The sequence below is a fragment of the Ailuropoda melanoleuca genome, chromosome 18 (assembly GCF_002007445.2).
Source record: "Ailuropoda melanoleuca isolate Jingjing chromosome 18, ASM200744v2, whole genome shotgun sequence".
NCBI classification, from domain to species: Eukaryota; Metazoa; Chordata; class Mammalia; order Carnivora; family Ursidae; genus Ailuropoda; species Ailuropoda melanoleuca.
The window spans coordinates 13,120,198-13,134,510 of NC_048235.1; the positions used below are offsets into that span (position 1 = coordinate 13,120,198).

The 14,313-nt window shown below is 45.5% G+C and overlaps 1 protein-coding gene across 2 annotated transcripts in view; it reads right to left on the reverse strand.

Annotated features, from left to right (window-relative positions):
- IRF2 (interferon regulatory factor 2) overlaps positions 1–14,313 on the reverse strand; it is an 80,671-nt gene that overhangs the window by 33,763 nt on the left and 32,595 nt on the right. For both annotated transcript variants that reach the window (XM_034647601.1, XM_034647600.1), the window contains exon 2: positions 6,078–6,170. In XM_034647601.1, the coding sequence (XP_034503492.1) occupies positions 6,078–6,164 (87 nt within the window). In that variant the 5' untranslated portion in view covers positions 6,165–6,170. The remainder of the gene's footprint in view (positions 1–6,077; positions 6,171–14,313) is intronic.

The following is a 14,313-nucleotide window of genomic DNA, read 5'->3' on the forward strand; positions in this document are numbered from 1 at the left end:
GAACTAAAAATATTTCAGAATATTTAAGAGTTCCCCAAAAACCGTTAAAAGGGAAAATTCTACTGTATTTAAAACTCAGTTAATAAAGAACTGAAAGCGAGAGACTTTTCATAAACCCCTCCTTGTTCATTCTGCATCTTGCACTGAGAGGGCACGGTTTCAGGTTAGCCATTTCCAAAGGGCAGGGATCAGCCGAGGGCTGAGTGAAATTTTATTTTTTAATGTAGATGAAAATCAGAGAGCAAAGTCATTTCTGGCACTTTTTGATGTTTATGTGAAAATGAAAAAAACAAATTTATTTCGGTGAAAGAACTTCTCCCGAAAGTTCAACCAGAGCTAAAGGTTTACATGTAAAGATGCGGACCTTTTCTAGAGTCTGCTGTGGCGCATTCCTGTAGGTCAGAGGAGCTCCGGACAGGACACAACCTAAAGTGTGTCTCATAAAACACAAAGTCGATTCTGGTAAGTAGATCTTTTTCAGCATCTGCATGCCGGCAGCTGTGCGCGCACACACGGGTGCACACGCACACACCCCTACCAAATCTAGTCTCACAGAAACTATGCCCAAATCACGAACCCACAAACATAGTGACTAAACCTAGCAATTATCCACCATACATCCATGGATCCTCTTTCCTGGGCAAAAGGTCTGAACGGACCTTTCTCGAAAGAAGACAAATAAATGGCCAATAAGCACATGAAGACACCCAACATCACGAATCATTAGGCCAACGCGAATTAAAACAACAACAAGATACCATTTCCTACCCCCAGGGTGGCTAGAGTAAAGTATTTAAATAAGTAAATAAGTAGTTGGTGGTAAGGATGTGGAGAAACTGGAGCCTTCCTACATTGCTGGTGGGAATGCCACCCCGTGTAGACTCTGTGAAAATCAATTTGGCTACTCCTCAAAAAGCTAAACAGAGAGCGCCCACGTGACCCAGTAACTTCACTCAGAGTCTTACAAATAGGCATTGACACAAGTATTCATACATGAATGTTCGTAACAGCACTACTCACAATAGCCAAGTGTCCATCAACTGGTGAATGGATAAAGGAAACGTTGTACATGCATAAAGTGGAATATTATTCAGCCACAAAAAGGAATGCAGTATTGAAAGGTGCCACAACATGAATGAACCTTGAACATCATGCTAAGAAAAAGAAGCTTCCTACAAAAGGCCACATACCGAATGGCTCCATTTATGTGAAATGAGCAGAAAAGGCAAATCCAAAAAGCCAGAAAGCAGATTAGTGGATGTCTTGCACAAGGAAAGGATCTGAAATGCTTTGCAATGGAAAGTGACTGCTTAATGGCCAAACCCCACGTATTTCCTTTTGGGGTGATGACAGTTCTGGCATTAAGGTGGTGACAGTTGTACATAACACTGTGAGTAAACAATGTCACTGAACTGTACATTTAAAAATAGAGTGGTAAATTAAAAAGAAACCACATGTAACTTTTAACTAGTTTTTCGTATTGCAAAAAATCAACTGCTAATAAACGCATCACATGTATCTTTTTTTTTTAAGACGATGCGGAAAGATAAAGAAGGTGAGACTCATTTTAAAACTGGAAGAGATTCTCACTAGCACATATTCTGGTCATCGATCAGTGTGTCCTATGGGATGGTGACGGCGTCACTCCGTGTCTGCGTAGACTCTGTGAAGCCCTGAGCGCCCCACCCACATAGTCTGTGCACATCGTGTCTGGAGGGACAGCATGTTCCAGACCCTACCCATGTTTTTAGAGAGAGGACTCTGGCCACCTGAGGGAAGGAGAGAGTAAGCAGTGCTTGAGTTGAGAAGAACATTTAAGATTATCTTGAGGAACGCAGAACGTACCTTGGCCCCAAGTGGCAACGCACTCTCTTCACTTCCCCTGCCTCTTCTCTCCCCCGGTACTCGTAAGATGTTCCAATTTACTCTGCTATTTTTGCTTGGACTCCTTACCTTGTTCTGAGATGGCCTGACACATACACAAGCACAAGCCTCCTTTCAAAGTGAACAGAGGGTAAGGTCTGAAACTACGTGGTGACACCGGACGCTTGGGAAGTGGCCTCGGCCCCGGGGTCCAGGCTGATCTCCCATGTGCAATGAGCGTGTCAAGAACCAGAGTGGGACTCAACCAGAGCTACAAGAGAAACAATGAACCTGGCTGTGGCTGCCTCCTTCCTTCCTCAAGAAACGGCCCAGAAAAACCACAAGCAAGCATCTGGACTGGTCCAGCACGGACCTGGTCTCTTCGACAAGTCAAAGGCAAGAAGGGGCTACTGTTCATAATGAGGACAAGCAGGAGACACTTCAAGTAGGAACAGCCTTCCGGATTCTGACTGAACAAACCAATCGTAAAAACACATGCTGGGGAATACGCAAGGCATTCTGAACATGGACGGAGCAGCGGTGATAATACAAACTAAGATTAATGATGAGTAATTTATGGTTATTCAATTGATAATGGTATTGTGAATATACAGAAAACGGTCTTAAGTCTTATAGCTGTACGCTGTCACGGAGTTGTTTTCAAATGACACACACACACAGATATTTTAAAGGTTAATAATTTTTAAATCTGGATGTGAATTCTGAAACTACATGAGAATTGGCTATACTATTCTTTCTAGGCATTAGGCTATTCAAACCTGCTGTATGTTTACAAATACTCATAATAAAAAGGAGTGGGCCCAAGCCACGGCCCCTGCAGGAGCTCGCGATAATGCCGCCTCACCAGACCTCCTCACTGCTCCTTCAGAGGACACACGCCGTCACCACCGTCCTCAACATGTACAGAGAATAAGAGATGGAAACCGGCTTAAGGCATTCATTCACCGCCTGTCTGTCTCTTACTGAGACTGTCCCCAATATGATGGACTCTCCACTCGAGAGAAACATGACAACTGCCAACCCGATGTTCTTACGTCCAATTATCTTACAGAACAAAGACGTTGTCAGCGTTGTTCCTCTTCCAGTATGCACCCTTCTCCCATTTACGCATGGAACAGCATTTACCTAGTACGTCCTAAGGGGGCCTAGCACCGAGCCAGCGAGCAGCAACAATCCAGACATCCCTGGCCTGCCCGCCGGGGCCTTCCAACACGGGGCACTTCTCCGCCAACAGCACCACATTCTGAACAAGGCAGCTAAGACGTGAGTGAGTAACAAAGCCCCGCAGACAGTGCCGTTTTCTGAGTTGCAGCCAGTCTTTCGTGGGAGAAGAGATGTTACAATGACCTCAAACCACTGCGCTCACAAGCAGGGATGCTGAGGCAGAAGGCTTCTGAATAAGAAGGAAGTAACAGGGGGCGCCTGGGGGGCTCAGTCGGTATGGCATGTGCCCTCGGCTCAGGTCATGATCCCAGGGTCCTGGGATCGAGTCCCACACTGGGCTCCCTGCTCAGCGGGGAGCCAGCTTCTCCCTCTCCCTCTGCCCCTCCCCATGGCTGTGCTCTCTCTCTCAAATAAATAAATAAAATCTTTAAAAAAAAAAAAGAAGGAAATAACAGTAAGGTCTCCAGTGAAATATTTATGTGGGCGGATGAATGCTAAAGCCTAAGTTAACAGAAACATATAAAAAGATGGCCCGAGGAGGGGTGGGTATGGAGAGAAAACGTCCCTGACGCCATCCAAGGTCCACAGTGACCGGGACGGCCCTGCGCTCACGCACAGACACAGCCACACGCACACTCCACCCAGACACGTCGGCCACCTGCCCGACCGGCCCTGGCGCCCACGGCCTCCTGTGCCAGCGGTGCCCTGAGAGGTGAGCAGGCAGAGCGGCCAGGCCAGGTGGGTAAGGGGTCTCCTTTCCCTCCGCACTAGGGAAGAGAACTCACAAGCCAAGAGCCGGCTGAGTGAAGCTCGGCGGGGAGGGCCGCCTACGAGGGGCCGAGCGTTCCCATTCCCTTTCCAGTAGCCTACCAGAAAAACACGGCCACAGCGGGTGGAAGAAAAGGTGTCTGAATGCAGAGTCCTGGGGAGGAAGCACCCTAAGAGGGCGTGTTCGTTTCCCAGGGCTATCATGACCAACTGCCAAGTGGGCACCTTACGACCCCGGCAATCTACGCTCCACAGCCGTGGAGGCCGGAGATCTAGATCCAAGATGTCGGCAGGGCCGCGTTCCCTTCCGAGGCTGTAAAGACAGCCTCCCCCGGACACTTCCGGCTTCTGGTGGCCGCGGGGGCGCCCCGGCTCATGGCAGCATCACTGGGATCTCTACGTCTGTCCTCACGTGGCCTCTGCTTTTCTGTCTCATACGACACTCGTCATCCCACCGGCCCAGCTGGATAATCCAGGATAATCCTGACATCCCGCACTTTTTCCAAAGACCCTTTCCCAAGTAAGGCCACACCCACAGGTGCTGGGGGTTAGGCGTGGACAAACCGTTTGGGGGGGGAGGGGAGCACAAGTAAGGCCACACCCACAGGTGCTGGGGGTTAGGCGTGGACAAACCGTTTGGGGGGGGAGGGGAGCACAGTTCGACCTGCACCATACCGAGCGCCTACTCGTAGAGGGGACGCGGTAACACGTAAGTCTGCCCCTGCATCAGGCCAGCCGAAATTGGTGGGTGTATTTTTTAAAAAGAAAAAAAAATTACTTCCCTTCAGAACTCAGAACTTGTGTTTTAATGAGACACTCTACATCAATATAGACAATGTTATCTTGGTCTTTAAAATATAATCCTGCTTAATGTCTCGGCCTTGGCTTCCTTGTCTGTAAAATGGAAAACATCATAGCATCTCCCCCATTGTGGGGCTTATGTGAGTTAATGCACGTGTCTTGCTTAGAGGAGCACCAGGCACTTTGTAAACATTCGTTTTTATGATTATGATCGTTACTGAGTACCCTATGTTTCCTCAATTCTGCTTGACGACAGTCACCCCTTCCTTATACCACCACCCGTGGCCTTGCTAACCAAGAGGGCCAAGACCCAACCTGACTTCTGGTTTGCGTCTTTGGAGCAGACTAATTGTGAAACCCCTCCAGGATACAAATCTGAAACACTATGGATATAGCAAGCCTAGAAAAAGAAATTATTTGCCGTAAGACCTTAAGATATAGACCAGTTCCCATGAAGCAAGCATGTGGTTTACTTATTTCTATTCATTTCTTACCCCACCTTGTTTCAGAAAAGGGCCCACTGAAACCGAGGCACTCCAATACAATACCATTACATTTAAAATAAGTGAAAAAAAATTAGTGGGTGAGGGAACAAGAAATAAGGCTTGAGAGCTATCTGAAAAGATAAGATGAAGCCAGGAGTGGTATGAGTAGGCACGATGATGCCGCAGGACCCCCCACACTTGTGACGAGTGGGCCACGATTGGGCTCTAAGCTCTCGAGCATGCCATGTGAAGATAAAGCCTGACCAGCTGAATTATTCATGGGGTCCTGAAGATTAAAAGAAGGGGGAGGCAGAAGAGGAAAAGGAAATTGACTCAGAACTGTGATATTCCTGGTAGTGGGAGGGAAACCTCTCCCTTGGCCCTCTTAAAGAAGGCACGATACATAAGTTGCTTTTCCAGGTGATAACTATATATTTCCAGGTGTTCTTTGACGTCCACTCCCTTCCTGATTCACTCCTAACAAGTAGGATCAATTAGATTGAGAATCTGAGGTTGATCAAGTAAGAGAGGATCTCTGTGTGTGTGTGGGTGTGTGTGTGTGTGTGTACATATGTGGGGGTTGTAAATGACAGCCTGTTTTTTTAGGACTGGTAGGCACACTAACGGTGTTTCATGATATAAAGAGAAGACTTTTTTTAAGAGAAAAAACAAAAAGTTTTCTTTACACAGACAATCCTGAGAAGAAAGCCAATATGCTCCATTTGGGAATGGAGCAAGGGTTTCCACGCCCTCTAATCCTAGAAGAAAGGAGAAGCAAGAGAGGCATTTAGAGAAGGAAAGGGGTAAGAATCATTAAAGAAGAACACAGATCATTTTTGGTTGGTTGGTTGGTTTTGTAATTAATAAGCATAAGATTTCAAACACAACACAATTTTACTCTTTGGCCGTCCCCACGCACGTCTCTTAGTAAGGACCCCCCGCCTCCACGCACACACAGGCACCCAACACGCTTACCTTGTTAAGCCACTTTAGCCCTGGTATCGTATTCGAGTTTATCTGTTCCTCCAGCCACGGGCGCATCCGCATCCTTTCCACCGGCATGGTACCCTTTGCAGAAGAGAAACATAGCATCAGGTAATTCCACTAGTGACTGTCAGGGCTGAATCATAAAATTGTACAGCCCTGCCTGACCCTCTTCCATTGTCCCCTTCCCCAAAAACCACACAGCTGACGTGGACGGGCATCGAGGGCCAGGGCAGGCATGAGGGGCTCTGAACCCACCACTCAGTCCTGAGGAGCCGTCTCAGTGGGGCAATGGTGCGGGCCAAGCCTGCTCTCAGTTGAGAAGGTCCCATGGGTGCAGGAGGCCTGGACTGGCAGAAACCCTGCTAGCTCGAGGGCCTGGACACCCAAGTGACCTGGCCTAAAGAGAGGTCTTAGCCCCAGCCCAACCCGGCTGTGTAGCAGACCCCTTCGGTGTATTAGGTGGGTAGTGGGAGGAACAGTAGTTTACAAAGACCTTTGGGTGTTACCCTTCCAAGAGCCCAGGGTGGTCAGAGAACAACAGTTTTGGGAAACAGTGCTTAGAACCAATTCATGGCTTTGGGTATCAGGATGACAAATGTTTTGAACCACCAATTTCTGCACTTGAAAGTCTAAATGCATCAATTCACTTGATATCCTATGTACTTTGGTTCCAAGGTCTTTGACCAACTAGCTATTCCCGTCAGACGCAGCCTATCTACTTTCAGAGCCCAGCAGCATCCTGCTCTGGCTTCAGCTCAGTGCTCAGGTTCATGCACTTTCTTGCTCCCTCCCTCAAGGGTCTCCCATCAAGGCCACCTCCCTCTGACCTGAGATTGTCCTCCCTTTCCTTTAACCAACCTTCCCTCTGAAAATAGCTGCCTGGTCTAAACACAGTTCCTCCACCAGCCCACATACTGCCTCTCTTCCCTCCTTCCAGACACATTTCTAGATAGTCTTTCCCTTGTCCACTGAAATACATCCAGAGCGCAAGCACGAACAAAGAACTGGCTAGCACTCATCTTCATCTTATTTGCATGTAAACTTAAGTTGAATGTGGGATTCAAAAGCAAAGATGAGGTCCATTCAAGCCTCCACTCTATCAATAAGCTTCATGGGCAGTGTGACATCATCCTCTTTTCAAGCCTTAGCTGTATCTTCCTTTTTTTACTCATTTCCTCCTACAAAAATGAGCTGCAAAAATTCTAATGAGATGAATTTGGATTGTGGTGATCAAAGTCTCAGTCATTCTCTCTTCCAGCTTGCAAAGGACTTCTCTCTTCTCTGTGCCTCCCCCAGCTCATGCTATGTGAACCACGCGGGACCACAGCCTTGGCCTTGAGAGCCTAATGACATTCTAGAACTCTATTCTAGAACCTGCACCTCTCACTCCGTTCAGATCCACTCTCTGTTGCAGATGCCTCCTTGGAATCCCTCCTCACACTGCGCTCTCTGCTTCTCCTTCTCAGGACTTGCGCGTCCTTCCCCACCCTCCGAGACCCAGTGTCTGCCCTCCTTCTCCACAGGCCTTCCCAGACCACTCCAGCCTGAAGAAATCCTCCTCCTGGACTTCCCCAATACTCACTGATCTTACATTGCTCATTTGAGAATCAAAAATTGCTTGAGAGCAGCCATTCTATGCTGTTTTTATTCTTACCCAACTCTTGCCATAACTATAAACTCTTCCACTGCGAATACTTCTCTTCCTAACCAAACCGTAAGTTCTTTGAGAGCAGGAACTCTACCCTTCGTAGGTCTTTTTATATTCCCACAAAGCCCAAATGCTGCCTTCCACCCAGGAGATATTCAAACAAGATCCAGGCCAGCTCTGAAGGTCAGCCAAGCTGGGCTGCCATTGCTGGTTGGCCTTGTCCACTCTTGCGGAGGCTTCAGGCCACCATTCTTTGAGATAAGTAACAGGAAGCTCAGGGACAGGCCCAAAGGGGCCCCCAATCCCGCTGCTCTTAGTGGTTCACAAGTCATTCCAGTCCCTCATGCATTCATCCACCCTTTCAAGATCATTTATTGAGAATGATATTCCAGGAACAGGAAAAGGCAAGACATCCTCTAGCATCTAGAAACTCCTAGTCTAATAGGAGACGGGAAGGAAGAGATTACCAAACCACACGCAGAGTCCTGTGTACGGAATGATACTAGAAAGCAGCTGGCAACGGAGAGAGTGCCAGCGACACAGAGCCTGGAAAACCATGCCTAGGGATTGTGGTCTTCATCCCAAAACTGGAGGGAGAACTGGGGATTAATGCAAATGAATGACACCATCGATTCTGCTGACAGGAAAGGGAAGAGCTGATTATAAAATCCAGACCAGTACGTTACCAACTTTAATGGGCACAGAAATCTTGATTTGGCAGGTCTAGGTGAACCCTGTGATTCTCTATTTCTAATAAGCTCCAAAGTCCTTGGACCAGACTCTGAACAGCAAGGCTCTAGATTGCCTTCTATTTTTAATTATGAGCCACCTGCTCTTCCGTGCTCTCCCTGCAGAGTCTGGTCATTCTGGCAGGCAGACGCTCTCCATGAGGCTCAGTGTATCATGTTCTGTATCACCTATCCATCGGTCCATCCCTCATTTCCACGCTATGCCTTTCTAACAAGGACACAGCTTAGCCAAACCTCGGTCTATCACTTACCTAGCCAAAATACTGTGGAAATCACATATGTAAAAATGTTCTAAATCTTGAGCCAGGACTGTCATTAATCATAAGCAGATTTTTAGGAAAAGCAAAGATAGCAAGTATCGCCTTATCAGACTAGGACAAACTCTGTTCCAAAGGGCTTCTCTTATTTCAGGTTCTACACGTTTTGTTTTGTTTGAAACACCTAGGACTTCCCCGATATTACACACCGAAAAAAAACTAATCCTTTTACATGAAGATACTTCCTCTATGTATACTTCCTCTATGATCTTACAGCCCTGCCCCATGTCCCACACACTACACGGGTAATGAGTGACCAGTGGTCTCACGGCACAATGCAGAAGAAAACAGGTGCCATTTGACATAAGTTTCCCATGACTATCACAAGTTGACTGCACATCCTGACTTGTGCGGAAGAAAATGAAGGTGAAATTCTATATTGAGCCTAGTGCCAGAAACTCATCACTTAGTCTGATACAAAAAATAAATGAGATTTCCAGAGATTAAAAAGCTAGGAGGACAGTCACAGAGGGTCAGAGACTAGATACTGAGAAAAGAGGCTTCCTTGGCATACATTTTCTAGCTTCTGTCAATGAAATTCAAAGTGACAGATGGGTCTTCCTTCCAGAAGGCAAGTTTCCCATAGGCACCGGGTCCCATAGGCCACAGAAAACTCGAACAGAGTTGGGGAAGGCGTGGAAAAGGTTAGAAAAGACAAAGAGGTGCTATTTTTGGCAAAAGAACCATAATCCGCCAGAAATCGAGACACTCGTGTTCCAGTCCTGACCTTGCCATTACTAGCGTGTGTCCTTGGGCTAGTCACTCAAACCCTCCGGTCTGCACTTTGATCATCTAGGAAAATGACAGGTTTCAAAAAGATAATTTCTCAAGGGATCTATGACTCTAAGAATCCTTTTGTGACATGAAGGCTCATAATCTGATTTATCTCTTTTATAAGCTTCTATGCTTATACAGTGGGTTGTTTTTAAGAGTGAAATGCCTGGGGCACCTGGATGGCTCAGTAAGTTAAGGGTCCCACTCCTGATTTCGGTTCAGGTCATGATCTCAGGGTCCTGGGATCGAGTTCCACATCTGGCTCCTCACTCAGCAGGGAGTCTTCTCAAGGATTCTCTCTCCCTCTCCCTCCACCCCCCTCATTGTGTGCTCTTTCTCTCTCTCAAATAAATTTTTATTTTTAAGTGAAATGCTAAAATTACGGCTCTTTAAGCCTAAAATATGAAGCATCTACCCTCAAACCCGACAAAAGGCACCTTCTAAAACCACCTATCATTACACCTTTGAGATGCGGGCTTGGCATCATCTTTAAAACCATGGCATCAGCTTTTTAAATCGGTTCAGTACATGGTGGGTATTTAGAATATTACTGGCACCAGTGACCTGCATAAACGCATGCAAGCTCTTCCCTGTGATACACAGGAAGTGAACAGTCCCCCATGATGTTGACAATAGTATGGTCATGCTCAGAGCCAGTAACAGTGATCTTGAATTTTAACCTAAATAACTGAATGTTGGATCTTGGAATAGTAACAGCAATGGCTACTATTTACTGAGCACATACTATATGCCAACCCATTAAAACCAGAGTTTTTCCAAGTCTCTCACATAATTCTTATAATCCTAGAAGGTAGGGACTTTAGTATTCCATATTACAGACGACGGGCTAGGTAAAGGAACTGCTTACAGGCAATCTGCTAGTAAGTAGGAGAGCCAAGACTCTCATTCGGATTTCTCGGAAATGCCCAGCTTCAGAAACCCTAACCCCTGGTTTTTTCTTACTCTAGAAAGCACTCGGTTATGATGGTTTTTTAACTCCTCTTCTTACTGAGCCTTTCCCAACTCCTGTCTGTTTTGCATACCACTGACATATTAAATTTCCTAAAATACCCCTTAAATCATGTTAATGTTCTGTTCCAGAGACTTCTAAACATCCCTGCTGGATTTAAGATAATAAAATCCTTGGCTGAAAGGGGGGGGCGGTACGCTTCTGGTAATGACACAATAGATGTAATTCAGACCCGACTCCCGAGGTGAATAACAAGAAAACCTACACAAAACATGTTTTTTAAAAATCTGTTTAGAAGAATCAGAGAACTAACCAAGTAGTAAAGAATTAGGAGAGCAGGATCTGGGAGAAGAAAGAAACCCAAGCAGGTAAGCCTGACATTTGGGGCGTTCTTCTCCTAGCCTGGGGGCCTCTGCCGATTCCCAAATAGAAGGTTGCAGGGCATAGCAGCTGAGCAAAGCTTCTGACACGTTCGGGTGACTAGGGGGACAAGAGTTGAAGATCAGGACCTAACTGGGAAAAGGGAATCCTGGAAGCTGAAGCAACACACACACACACACACACACAAGCTAAATGGAAACTAAATGGAAATAAATAAATAAACAAACAAACTGAATGGCAATAGACTAACCTCAAAGACTGAAGCCTAGCTTTGAATCACCTCAATACCTGATCAAATTAAAATGATCCGGAATTCCCAGAAGTAAATGTAATCACATCTTGAGGAAGACAACATTATCCTAGGATTTATATTATCTCTGGAGTTTTTCATACACACAATCAATATAGCTGAGAATACAAGAATAAAAGACAACAACATAAAAAATCAATGAAATATGGACAACAAAAACAGACCCACAGGGATGCAGACACGGGTCTTACACCGAGGTAAGGGATACACAGCTATCAAAAGTTTTCAGACATAGCCTTTAAGACAAGTACACCTAACGTGGTCAACAGCCTTTAAACACGTATGCCTACATAAAAGACAAAATGGACAATGCTGCCAGAGAACTAGAAACTAACAGAGAAATTCTAAAACTAGAGGGCAAATAATTAAAATGAAGAACTCAACAGATGGGTTTACTAATCGATTAGACACCACGATAAAAAAAGAAGAAGAAGACAGGTCAGAAGGAAATAAACAGAGTGAAGCACTGAAGAGACAAAAGGGTGGAAAATGTTAAAAAGAACATAAAATCCAAAGCAGATTTTATCTTAGAGGTAAAAAGATCTAAAATGGGGCAGCTTGTAGTTCCACGAAGGTAAGAGAAAGAATGAGGCAAAAGCAATATTGGAGACGATGACCAATTATCTTCCAACCACAGATTTAATAATTTACTACAGGGGCACCTGGGTGGCACAGCGGTTAAGCGCCTGCCTTCGGCTCAGGGCGTGATCCCGGCGTTCTGGGATCGAGCCCCACATCAGGCTCCTCTGCTGGGAGCCTGCTTCTTCCTCTCCCACTCCCCCTGCTTGTGTTCCCTCTCTCGCTGGCTGTCTCTATCTCTGTCGAATAAAGAAATTTAAAAAATCTTAAAAAAAAAAAAAAAAGGACAAAAGAAGAAACAGAACCAGTAAGGACTAAATAAGATAACAAATACTCTTCATTAATTAAATAAAGGGTTAAACGTAATGGGCTAAGTGGTCTAGGTAAAATATAAAGATTGACAAACTGGATTTAAAAATCTCAACTATGGGAGCGCCTGGGTGGCTCAGTCGTTAAGCGTCTGCCTTCGGCTCAGGGCATGATCCCAGGGACTGGGGACCGAGCCCTGCATCAGGCTTCGAGCCCCGCATCAGGCTCCCTGCTCCGCTGGGAGCCTGCTTCTTCCTCTCCCACTCCCCCTGCTTGTGTTCCCTCTCTCGCTGGCTATCTCTATCTCTGTCAAATAAATAAATAAAATCTTAAAAAAAAAAAAAAAAGGCAAAGAGACCAGGGCCAATCCTTTTCTGGTAGAAGTACAACAAGAAGTGGGAAATTTTCAACCTGAGCTATGCAGACCAGCAGGTCTAGGTGGGTGGGAGGGGAGTGGCAACTTCAGAAAAATACAAGGTGCTCCTTTGAGTCCCAGTAAGAACAACAGCACTAGCTCACATTTGTGACATCCTTATTCACAAAGCACTTCATCAGCTCCCTAAAATGAGAGCAGCTGTTCTCATGTCCATTCCCCAGCCTCAGCTTCCCAAGCTTTCCCATGACGAGATGCACTGATTCATTCCCACGCACTCTGGAATTCCAGAGACTTTTCCACAAGGGGGAGAAACTATAGACTAAATTAGAAGGAAAACTAGTAAAAAGTGAAGGAGACTTTTGATGACTGGGTGGCTCAGTCATTTAAGCACTGACTTCAGCTCAGGGGGATTGAGGCCCCCACAATGAGACCTCTGTGGGGCTCCTTGCTCAGTAGAGAGTTTGCTTCTCCCTCTCCCTCTGCACCCCCCAGTCATGTGGGTGCACTGTCTCTCTCTCTCTCTCTTTAAATAAATAAATAAATAAAATATTTTTTTAAAAAGTGAAGGAGACTCCAAGAAACAAGGAAGAAGAGGGTAGCAATTATACACCAGGAGGCAAGCAAGAACTTTGGAATTCCATACTGACTGCGAAGCCAGAAAATGATGCCTTGAAAGGAAGGGCTCAGCAAAACTCAGCTCAGAGGAGGTTTCTTTGTCAGGCAAGCGATGGCCAGGGGTGGCACACCACCAAGCAAATGGGAGCAGAGTCTGCCTTCAATCCCACTCCATCCTAGGGTTGGGTTGGGACTTAAACGTGGCTTGTAAATTTTAGACAGATCATATAATGTCCTTCATTTGGTGACAGGTGGGATTCATGAACAATGGGCGAATCAAAGCTCTGGACATCGAGTGCTTTGTCAACGGAGGATGCATGCTGGATGACTCTGAGCTGGTATGTGCATCAGAAGCCAGCACCAGCGTTCACCCTGAGTAGAATGCAGAATTTCTAGATGCTTCTTCGTGGAGCATGTTTCTTCGAGTACTTACCCAAGTTCCACAAGGAGTTAGACTCTGTACTTGACTTTTACAGGGGGAAAAAAAGTATGGTCCAATATATATTAATATCTCCTTTCACTTTAGGTAACAGAATCTCTTATATTAAAGCTAGAAAATGCATATAAAATCCGCAACCTCAGGTTCCGGGGCCGTGCATGCATGACAAATCTACCATCTAACACAGCCTTTCGCGGATTTGGCTTCCCACAAGGAACCCTGATAACAGAATCTTGCATCACAGCTGTGGCAGCCAAATGTGGCCTTCTGCCAGAAAAGGTAAGGTTGTAATCAAGGTCATAACCAAGATTGGTGAAGAATCAGATGAGGTTGGGAACTAGCTACCCAAGGAAAGACCCCAGAAGAGCCACTCAAATTAGCCCTGGCTCAGAATTCGAGATAAATTAAGTGCTACCTGAAAGAAATGACTTTCCACTATCTTTCTACCTCCATATGCAAACAACTTTCTGTTTCTTTCTTTTTTCTAGTTTTTATAAAAATAATTACTCTTTTTAAAATTCTAACCACATTGAGGGAATTAAAATAAAAAGTGAACATCCCCTTTTTCATCCCATCATCCCTATTGGTCAAGGGTTACCATTGTTAATAGTTCTATGTTTATTGTTCCAGCCCTCTATATTCATACACACATACACAAACATTGATGTATTATATATATATATAGAGAGAGAGAGAGAATTATTTACCAGCACGGGACCATGATAAGCATATCATACTTTTTCTACTTGACAGTAGG